Source organism: Tinamus guttatus, unplaced genomic scaffold (assembly GCF_059628265.1).
Source record: "Tinamus guttatus ecotype Peru unplaced genomic scaffold, ASM5962826v1 Tinamus_guttatus_pri_ptg001602l, whole genome shotgun sequence".
NCBI classification, from domain to species: Eukaryota; Metazoa; Chordata; class Aves; order Tinamiformes; family Tinamidae; genus Tinamus; species Tinamus guttatus.
The window spans coordinates 3526900-3538601 of record NW_028290136.1 but is presented as its reverse complement, the minus strand read 5'-3'; the positions used below and the strand labels follow the sequence as shown (position 1 = coordinate 3538601).

General features: G+C 40.0%; 1 protein-coding gene across 1 annotated transcript in view; it reads left to right on the top strand.

Annotated features, from left to right (window-relative positions):
* The first annotated feature begins 405 nt into the window (after positions 1-405).
* Positions 406-11702, top strand: part of UMODL1 (uromodulin like 1) — a 51407-nt gene continuing 40110 nt past the window's right edge. The window contains exons 1-2 of the mRNA XM_088539368.1: positions 406-481; positions 5412-5654. Coding sequence (XP_088395494.1) covers positions 406-481; positions 5412-5654 — 319 coding nt within the window. The remainder of the gene's footprint in view (positions 482-5411; positions 5655-11702) is intronic.

The window sequence follows — 11702 nt, the reverse complement described above, 5'->3', positions numbered from 1 at the left end:
TGATGTGGGAACACAAACAAAATTCAACATGTATATATAAAGGACAGCTGATGTATATACTTATATGGCTCCTGGCTGTTAGGTGTTCAAGGTGCAAGAGGGAATAAGTGTTCAGAAGGATAAATATGGACTAAAGCAGCAATTCTGAATGCATTCTTCTCACAGTGCCCGAGGGTGGGCCAAGCAGAGCAGGTAGAAGAGGCAGGTTCCTTGGGGAAGGCGCAAAGGAGACTGCACCAGTGAAATTCCCGCTGGACCCTATTTGTTTTTGTTGCTAGTAGTTATCACCCATCTGCAAAAGGCAAGAACAGAGCAGCTCTTTCCCTGTTCTGAAAGCCTGAAGTATTTGACTTGCACTGGAAACAAAGCAAGGCGAAAGGGCAGTTGTCCAGCATGGCTGACAAAATGGCCAGGATCACTGTTATTTTTATTCTCATCCTTTGCGCAGCCACACAGCAGGGAAGGGGAAATGAAATTACAGGTGAGTGATGGAAAATCTGTCTGAGAACTATGTTTTTTATGTAGCATCACTTAGTTTAGATGTGAGATATCTCTTTATTGGAAATAATCGTGGTGACATCTCTCCGGAAAGCTGGCAATGTCTCAAAAACCTTTTAAGAAATGTCTGTTGATAATTAAACAAAACACATTTGTCACCATGTTTTAGTCCTAAGTTGTTTCCTTTTTGTTAGAAATAAATGAGTAGAATTGCCACTTTATGTTCAGTGATGGAAAAGCTCTTTAAACATTTTTAACTTTTTGAAGAAATTATGTTTTAATGTACCTGAAAAATTTCAGGAGACGCATAAAATGACATTGTGGATAACATGTTGTTTAACTTTTGTCTATGGTATTGGTGGTAATCGGAAAATTTAACGAAATGACTAACTTACACCTGCTAAATTAAATTATAATTTTTCCTTAGCTTCTAGTTTAAATGTGGAAAAAAAGTGATTTCTGGTAGGGTTTTTTTTTTTTAATTAAGTGGTTTTGCACTCAATTAAAATACAAGACTTTTTTTAGAGACTTGCAGATTTTTCTCAGTTATTCTGTTAAATTAACATTAAAAAAAAGACAGCTATAGAATGGGATCCATCAGAACCTCTCATTCTGCTATCATTTAAAGGAAATGATGTTGGCTTTAAATTAATTTGTCTCTGTGCTCAGATGAGACAGGATTTTGTAGTTTTAAACTAATGGTAGCATTTCTGGCACTTGAGCAACTCTTGTGAGATTTCCAGAATTGCAACTAAGTCTGTGGCACAAAAACTTCCAAGCTTTTATTATTGCAGTTTTTTTTAACTATGGCCTGAAATACCAAAATTTGTATTGGACCTTGAATTTTAAGAAGAGTGCTATAGGAGGCCTTCCTTTCAAGGTCTCCTATTACTTGAATTGTTTATATTGTTTTTGCTCTTACTTAGCATAATAAAATTTGTATTTTTCCTGCCACTCCTGAAAGCTGGTGGTTTATAAGACTGAAAACTGAAGTTCTGAGATGACAAAAGCCTAACATAGCATCACGAATACTAGGTGGTGCCTTCTACTTTGCTATTCACTTTGGCTGTGTGTTGATAGAAAAACAGTCAGTGAGGTTTAATTATGTTTGATAGTGCCGTAATCCCACAGGAGTAGTATTAAGAACTGAAAGCCAGTTTACTGAAGAGCCCAAACTGATCTAAGCAATATTGCTCAGGAAGAAAGTGCTATCAGTAAATAACTGAACTCTGTGAGTGTCTAAAGCTCCCTTTAGACTAGATGAGAGTGATGAATGGTCGTAAGGTTGGTGGTGGTGCTGCATCCTATCCCATCACCCTTAGTCCTGTCTCTTTTAGAGAGAGTATCTTTTTACCACTGTAGCAATATATCAAATCTGCTCTTTTGGTTTTGGCAGCTTCATTCTATACCTAGTATTTTTGATTTCATATCTGCTCTGACAGCTGTAGTTTCTAATTATAAACTGTGACTAATTCTATACCATTTTGCTCTCTGTTTCATACCTGTGTTTGCATTGCATTTTGCTGTAAAGCCTCAGTCAGCTCAGTTGACCATGGAATTTTTATGTTTTCAGTGCAGTGTCCATGTTATAGCTTCAGCTCTGCACTGAGACATGTATCTTTGGCATTCTCTTTGAATTCCTGCATTGCTTTAGCTGTGCTATGATACAAGCTCTGGTGAAATGGAGGAATAAGAATGGCAAGGAGTCAGGCTACACAGTTCTTTCTTGTAGCCTTACCCCATCCTAACATGATTTTATACTTTAACTCCTTAATACTGTACTTTTCCTTTCTTATTTCCATAGCACAAAGGCTGTCTTACTTCTCCCACTTTCCTTGATCAACAGCAGGTGTTTGTGTATTTTCTTAAGATAAAGGCTAGATTCCAAATGATTAAGATACTGTTTCCATCCTAGATTGGGTATTTAGCCATTCGGGCCCAAAGCTGTGGCCCGGCCTCTCAGCTTTTTCCCTTCCAGCCACAGCTTTAGCCCTATATTTCAGGCTGGACTAGATGATCTCTAGAGGTCCCTTCCAACCTCAACCATTCTGTGATTCTGTGATTATCTTACTCCTTGGAAGCAATCAAGATCAGGAAGGACCCCAATATACTTTTGTGTACACTTCTGGGATTGGCCTAATTTGTATAGGGTGAAGTATTATTGTATCTATCTCACAAATATAAGCCTGATCAGGACCCAGAAACAATATTTTGTTTGTTTTTCCACACCTGCATGTCTAGAAGCATTTGCCATGGTAGATATTCTCAGAGCAGTCCTAACAAGTACCAAGGGAATGCTTTCCCAGATGAAATGATGGCTACCTGTTCCTTCCAAGCCACTTGCATTTTACATGAAATAATAATCAGTCAAATAGATTTGATAAAGGTTTAAATATCAGGTTTCTCTCTTGCATCAGAGGTAAGGTACAGGTTTGAGCCCCTTGGCTGAAAAAAAAGCCATGTCCCTGCTTCCTGCTGCTGGGAGACAGCCATCTATCTATCTCCCTTGACTCTGTTCCTAAGGAAAAAGCATAGCCCTGATGTTTTTTGATGTCAGAAAGCCTTTTAAGCTGCTGTTTCTGGAGGCAGTCTCAGAGATCAGATACAAAGGTGCCCTCCCTGAGGTTGGGGAGGAGGCAAAAGCAGGTGGTAGGACTTCAGGATATGCCCTAATAGAGGATATACTCTTTGCAGCAACACAGGGTTCTCTAGGCCCTGCTGGGAGGTCTCTAGCTCTCCCTGTGGTGTTTCTGGAAAGGTGCAGCAAGTCCTGGCTACTCCCTAAGGATTGAGGAACTGGAAACTGGGAACTGAGAGCCGAGGGAAAATGGTGGCAGGGAGGCCTGGGGCCCCCCTAGCTGGAGCTGTCCTGTGGCAGCCAGTGAGGGACTCTAGGCAGGCTCAACCAGGATGTGAGATCATCAAGCAAGGTTGTGGAGACCAGGAAGGACTTAGGCTAAGATGGGATATCAATCTGCCCCAGTGGTCACCAGGCACCTCGGTGGGGCTGGACCAAGGCTGGGCCAGGTAGTCACCCACAGTTTGGGCTGAGGGGCCCTGTGGCCAAGCAGGAGCAGGGCCATGGTGGGACTGGAACATCTGATGGCCCCAGGTGGGCTTAGATGGGGCCAGGACTGGGTGGGAGAAGGCCTGGGGTGGGAGAACATGGAGAGCGAGGGCCCATCTATTTTCCATTACAGCTTTTTCAACTGCTAAGGCAGGGGGTGTCTTTCAGGTTGCTCTTATTCAAACAGCTGCTAAGATTAAGACTGGAGAAAGACCTTCTAGGTCACACAGCTGAGCCAGCTCCATAGCCTATGGTATTTGTCCTTGTACTGCAAAACATATTTTCCTTTCAAAGATCTTTATATCAGTTCTGTTCAAAATGGATAGACCTTTTAAATTCTATCCCATCTCTTTGCTGAATGGGACGCAGGACAACTTGACTCCTCTGGCTTGTATGGTACCTACTCTGGAGACAGACTTTTGTAAGTGACATGATTGTAGGTTGCTAGTGGCTCATTCTTTTACTCCACTTTTTTGTTTGATTGATTTTGATTTGCTTTTTGTTTAACTGCTCCTAGGCAGGTACTTTCAGTTTTGTTACATGCTTTATTTAAGACCGGTTTGTGCTGTGTTAAATGTACCCTCATTGTTGCTGGTTTCAGAGCTTAGAAATTCAGTCTTATTCGCGGACCAGCATAAAATTAGGTAGTTAATGAGCTATCACTGTTTTCATTTAAACTGCAGTCAGTGAAGCATAGCAGCTCTCATAGGACCTGGACTAACATTGCCTATTACAAATGTAGACAGGCAACACAGAAGCTTAAAGAATAGCTTTTTTGTGTGTGTCAGACACCTGAAAGTGCTCCCCAGTGATGCTTAACTACCCAGTTTTAGCCTACAGCAATGTCAGAAGGATGTCTTCTTCCAAATTTCTACTGTGACTCATCTGCTTGTAAGTCATTCATCCTATCTTCCACTTATACTCAGTGAAGAAAGGCAGGCACTTCGATGGCCTGAGCCTGGGGTGTACATCTGAACTACCTGGATGACTCTGACTTAGAAGTACCTGTTCTTCTGCTTTCTTTATAGACACAGTTTCAGCAGCTGAACTTAAATACTGATAACTGTGTGATAGATAGATAGATGAAGTAGTGAATATAAACTCTACAGCTGTTGTCCCTAATTAAAAATATTGTATAGTGTTTTTTTTCCCAATGTTTGTGTTTTCTATGTTTCTGAATACCCTTCCTCAGTCCATGAGATTTGTGAGGCGCATATAGAATCATAGAATCATAGAATCATAGAATGCTTAGGGTTGGAAGGGACCTCTAGAGATCATCTAGTCCAACCCCCCTGCATACGCAGGGACACCTAGAGCACGTGGCACAGGACTGCGTCCAAGCGGGTTTTGAAGATCTCCAGAGAAGGAGACTCCACAACCTCTCTGGGCAGCCTGTTCCAGTGCTCTGTCACCCTCACTGTTAAGAAATTTTTCTTCAAGTTCCTGTAGAACTTAAGTTAACTTAAGTTAAGTATCTGAAGTTTGGAGCGTGTGTATTAGTTTTCTTTGCATTTATTAGAATTAAATTGCCTTTTTTTATATATATACCTGAAGACACTGAGAGCTATTTGAATTTTCAGTCAGTCTTCATCCTTTTATGATTGAAATCATGCATACCTTTTATGTCAGTCACTTTTAATTTTATGGCGGTCACTTTTAATTTTTTCTCCTGTCCATTTTCAGAAGTAACATTCTTCCTAACATCAGCTTTCTTGGAAATCATTCATTGGCATTGGTTCTATTGCTGCTATCATAACTTTTTTTTAACTAGACACTGCAGAAACCTTATGCTGTGATATGAAGAGTTAGTGCCTATCACTTTCTTTTCTAAATTTTTTTCCCCCAGAAAAAGGCCTGTCTTTGCTAGGCTATCATCTGTGCAACTATAGCCTGACCACGAATGTGTTTAAAATGGTTGCCTATCAAAAGTCTTACGAGAAAAACACTTCCTGTGGAGGATGGATTCCATGGATGATTTGTCCCCGAACATACTATAAAACACACTATCACACTGTCAAAGTCCCCGAGACCCTAAATATTACAGATTGCTGTGAAGGATATGAACAAGTTGGACTCTACTGCTCTTTGGGTAAGTTTTAACCAGATTAATAGTCAAAATAAGTGGTTCTGCTGAAAGGTGATCACTTAAATTGAGACTCAACTTTAATTCAGTTCTGAGTAATGGTAAGATCAGTGAGTCTGCATAAAAAACACAGTAAACCTGGTCCAAAACGTTAAAGTATAGACATGAAATACTAATGCTCCTGGTTCACAGGATCTGCCTGTTTGCTGTAGGACAAAATGAAAAAGACATTTATTTGTTTCCCATCTGAGGGGTCTCTACTTGTCCTGGTGCAGTTCAGTACCTGTGGCCAAGTGGAGTAACTCACACTCAGCTGTGTCTGTGCTAGGTGAGGTTGCATTTACAGCACGAGCTTGATTTGGAATGGGTTAGATTTTGGATTGCTCACCTAGATTGGGTGTCAAGTTCAAAAAACTCACGGCCTTGGGCAAATTTGTATCAAATACTTTCCTATCAAAACTATATTGGGGTCAGTTTTCTCATGGTTACCCAGAGCTCTGTTTACATGAAGGGTAGAAACTGGTGAACCCTTTAGCAGATCTCATATAACTTTTGAGCTGTTGACAAGACTGCTTACTTGGGAAAAAGTGATAATTTTTCACTTGAGTTGGAACTTTTTTTCCCCTCCCCCATCAGGGCTATTTGTTGACAACAATCTATTCCTAATTTTTAGCACAGTACTTGAAAGAAAAAGGTAGAAGTGATTCCTCAGAGAAAATTTCTGAAATCACCCAAGGACTCACCAGTGAATTCCTATGACAAAGTGCCTCTGGCTATTTGTTTGCCAGGGGAGGCACATTGGTATAAGCCAAAGCTTTTCAGTAGAAGTAAAGAGGTGCAAAAGTTTTGCATGAGTCCCATTTTGGCAAAAGAGAAGTGTATTTTGCTTTAAGTCTGTAATTAAGTAAAAATCTGAGTGAAGTCTGTAATATCTGTAATTAAGTAAAAATAATGCTTGAAAAAGATTGTTCGGTCAAAAGGCCATGCTAGATTGTATTTGTTTCAGTAGATAATTTAATTATTATATGACATATCAAATATATATATGTTTATATTTATAATATATGTATATTCATATATATGATTAATGATTATCATACAACCTTCTTTTATGGACAAAAACATATGCTTTTAAGCTGAACAGGCATCCTGGGTTAGCTGGGAAAGCACTGAATGGTGCCAGCATCCAGAAAAATTATGTGGGACATAATTTTGTCTCATATTTTCAGTGTTTCTCCATTTCCCCTTTTCAAGTTATGGTCCTAAGAATTTTCATAGTATCAGCAATGTAAAAAGATCAAAAAGGATAGGTCCTATTGCAGCCCTGGCTGTGCCTTGGGGTCATTTGGCTCAAGTGACTCAAGTCCATGGGAATGTCCCCCAAGCTGCTCCTGCATCAGATCATATAACGTGACATGAGTGGGTATGAGCCATATGTCTTGTCAGGTGATCTGTCATTCTTGACAAAATGCGTTCATCCATCTCTGAAGTTGCTTCAGTACATTAGAAGATGAACCTCCAAACAACTTTTTCAAATTATTTTCTGAGTAATTAGAATAAAGAGAATATTGTTTTAGGAGGAAAAAGCTTTTAACAGGAAGACTGTAACACATAGGTGCTTGTTCTATTTGTTTTTAAAATGATTTGGCAGGGAAAAAGAATAAAAGCATAATTAGGCACACATCATCCCTCATTTATTGTTTCCTGCTATTGTTTTATTTCTGTGTCTGTTGCTAAATGTCAGCCAGGGTAAAAATTGACCTGCAGGTTACAGTATTTCCAGGCAGTCTTGTCAGACTGACAGAAGACTTACTATTGATAATACATATTTTAAAGCAGTAGTTCCAGGTTGGTGAAAATCTCCAGGGGATCTAATTCATGTTCAACAGTCACTTCAGTAAGATCTTTTTAATATATATGCATGCGTGCACAATTGTACTACAAATAAATTAATCAAATGGCAAGGCTGAGAAGCAGTTGGAGAAAATTGCTTTTTGAATTCCGTGGCACAAGAGAATATGTTGAAGAGTGACCAGCAAGTTATGGTTCTCTATTTGAATCAGAAACTCCATGCTTGGTTACACTTTTTTTTTTTTCTCTAGTATAATCATATGCATTGAAGAAGCATGTCTAGCAAACGCAGAAGCTTCAGAGGTGTCTGAGTTTATGTCATCCAATACTAAAACTCTACCACAAAGCTTAGCTACGGAATTTCAAATTCAATTTGCCACATTGTTGATATGCAGCCTTGGTGGGTTTGTCGGTGAAATGCTCTGATCATCCTCACTCTTTTCCTGTCAAACTTAATTTGAGAATAATTTAAGCCATCAAAGGATTCATATGGTTTCTAGGTGATTTCTCTGTTTAGATTATTCCGGTATCTTTGCTTTTCAGGGCATTAGTCATAAATTCTGTGAATAGTAATGTACTGTCTAGACACAGTCTTAAATAAATGATGAAAAGAGGAAACTGGAACGGCTGAAATCGCTGTATGGTGTGCTGTGGCTCTACTGTTATTTTCTTCTTGACGTTATCCATGCTTGCATGCTGGCGTTCTCTCCATTGTTCTAGGAGCTGAAAGGTCAGCTTGACCTTTCACAGTAACCTGTTTCTGGACTCTTCCCCACCTTTTCTTCTTGGAAGGAATCATTTATCCCTGCATGGGGTATGACAGGCCCTGCTTTTCTTATTTCTGTACTGCTGGGGCAGAAATATGTATGCCATTAGTCAAATTACTCTAGTATTTTCCACTAGTTGCCTGTTGATCCATTAGGATAGTTTTATACACACACAGACACACAAAGGAAATACTTCAACTTTTAAAAATGAAGATTGCAAAATTAAGTATCTAAAAGTTAAGACATGCTAGGGTTAATTCTAAAGTTAGAATTAAATAAATGCAATTATTGTTCATTCTCTTTGTGTCTATGCATGCATTTTCTTTAAATTAAATTACTTGTTTTTCTTCTGCCTTGCCCCAAGGACCATGTCATGCTCAGAAAGGATAGAAGCCCTTCTAATGAGTTTCCCAGCAGTGCATCACTCAGGCCTCTGCATTCACTCTGTGGCTGAGTGCTCTGCTAAGCCTCTCTCTGAATAGAGAATTATTTATCACGTCTTGAGGTAAATCCTGGGGTGATTCACAAGCTGTAATTTATCTTCATGAAGCCTGTGTGAAGGGAAGGAGGTGCTCTGTGGTTACAGCTGAGGAAGTGAGCTGCAGAGAGATTCAGATCAAATAGTTTTGTGTGGCCTCTTTGAAACATCTAGGATATGCTCTTTCTTCAGGGGACTTAGTGCTGCCTTTAACAACTCAATGTGTTTGGAGTCAGTGTCTTCAGTGGTGACTGTGAGGAATCTCATGTTTGCTAAGGCAGCAGATCAGGTTCCCAGAGCCTGAAAAACCCATGTATCTGAAAGGTTGTTATGAGTTTATTGTAAGTGACTTTCTCAGCATCTTGCACAAATTCTTTTAGGCAGAGATGGGATGTGGTTCTCCAGGCTAGTTTTCCATTGCCTGAATTGTAGCATGGTTACTCCTCTTCTTGTTGAATCATTCACTACTCACCTTCCATACCACTGCATAAGATGAAACAGGAGAGCTACAGGCAAGAGGCTCCATCCTTAGTTACTTATCTACCATCTCTCTCTGTTTGATCCCCATCCAGAAGATCCCCACACAGAAGAGTGTGTTCTGGTGAATGATACGACTTTTTATAGGAAAGGACATTAAGTATTTTGCCAGACACTGAACCAGCACATCCTGATGCTGCCCTGCATCCTGATTAAGACCTGGATAGAGCCTAAGAATGGAGAATTTCCATTGGAGCCTTGAAATGGGATGCTATAACCAAAGCTGTCAGACAGACTTTTTAACGGGCTTTTTTCTATAATATCATAGGTTTGCTTCCACCTTCTGATGCCTAAGACAAATGCAGGATTTTCATCCTTAGCTGTGCTGCATCCTTTGGATGAAAACCATGTCCTCTGGGTGAAAAGAGAGAGAAAAGGGAGGTTACCATTGAACAAATTGTATCCCTCAACACCTGGCTCTTGGGAGACCTCCCAGTTTTATGGTCACGCCACACACCGCGGCTATAGTTTAGATAGGCTGTAAATGAGCTTTGGGTTGCTAGGCAATGGATGCTACATTTCTAATTCTCTAAGTTTATGCAAATAATGAAGGAGAAAAATCTATGCTTTGTTTGACTCATGGAGGTGTTTGGCAGCTGGTCCCCTGATGCTACCAGTGTTGCTTGGCAGATGGCTTACCTCTGGGTGACTGTCCCCAAGATGATCGAAGTAGAGAGCCTGAATTGAATTTCAAAGTACGTCTGGTGTGATGAGGCAGGAATGTGATGTGAATCCATCCCCATTTCCACTGATATAAAAATGATGACCTTTAAGTTTGAGGTAAATGGGTAGTGTGGCGCTCCTCCAGGATTCAGTAGTGTTTGCTGAGATTGCATGTGACTTGTGACTAAATTCTTTTATTCAACATGGTAAAAAGAAAAAATTTACACAGGGTTGCTTCTTTTGTTTTGTTTTGTTTTAGCCTGTCACTACAGATCTGAGTTTGTGATGCAAAGTGAACTTCAGGTAGCAAGGCAAATCCTGCAAGACATAAGGGAGTCAGCCTTGCGTCAGGGCAGGGGGGACGCTCCTTATTCACTATGAGAAGCCCTTGTCTGCCTAATGTTAACTCGAATGATGCTCGCAGTCTTGTTAAAGGGTGTGCTCACTGACTGTGTACACCCAAAATATATGTACAGAGCATACCAAATATGATAGGACATACCAAATATGATAGGAAATATCAAAAATAGTGTGTCCAAGGCACTCACCCATGTATTCTGGACCCAAAGCTTTAAAGCCGCATGTGCAAATAAAATGTCTGCTTCTGGGAGGTCTTATCTCAGTGCCTTTACTGGTCTCCAGCTTGTGGGTTCTGACGGGTTTTCCAGACAAGCTGTGGACCCCCATCACTAAAATCACATTGCTTTTCTTAATTGCTACAAATTCTGTGTGATGAGTTTTCAATGCTTAATTTTAAATTTTAGCCTTTGGTTGTAAATTGAACTGAGTATTTGCAGCATTAAAAATGAGATCTCTTACAGAGTTTGCTAAGAAGCCAAGGAGCTCTTTTTGCGGTAGGTTCCAGTCTACTGTGAAGGAGCAGAGAGAGGGGCCTGGAATGTGCATATATCAGCACATTACACAATTTAGTTTAAATCTTGACTAATCAAGATCATTTGCCTGTTTGAGGCAAAAGTCATAGATTCAATATTCCCTTCCATTTCTCAGAAACACTAGTTTTATTCAGAGCCTTGGGATAACAGAAATTGAAAACTCACAGAAGATGGCATTTGTTGATAGACTTGTAGTTTGCTCGTTTTTATAGGCCTTTCCTTTGCAATCAACTTTATTATAAGAAATGCATTTCTCCATTAGAGCCTGTTTCTATAACAAGATTCATCTTCATTTTTCTCCTGACTGACTTAATTGTATGATAAATAGATTGAGAGTTTATAGGACCAAGGAGCCGTAGCCACAAAACGAATGGAAAAGAGAAGAGAAATTTTTATGCCAGTTAGAAAGAAAAGAGCTGAGGTTGTAGCTATATTTGAAAGCGTGGGTGAACATGGCATTTGTAGAACCTAACTATACTCTTTTCCTCTGGAGAAGAGTAGGTGTTGGCATTGAGCCAGGACCACTGTTTACAGTTGGTTTGGGAAACAGAAACCAGCTGCCCTGGCTGCCGTGTCTGTAGGGTCATCTGCCCTGGGTGAGCGACCTCATGGGGTGCAGGGCTGGTGCTATGTGGATGCCGCCAGGTTGGAGACCATGAGCTCGGTCCTTGTGTGTAACCCGTTTATCTGTGACTGGGAACAGCATTTGTTTCAGTTCTCGTGTAATATCTTTGATTATTATAACTAAAGGTTAACTTTTTTGCAGCAAAAGTTTAAAGAAAGTCTCCTGAATTGCAGAGTAGATATTACTTGTTTGCTTTGATTGTTATATTTTATTGGGATTAATCATAGCTGACATTGGGTA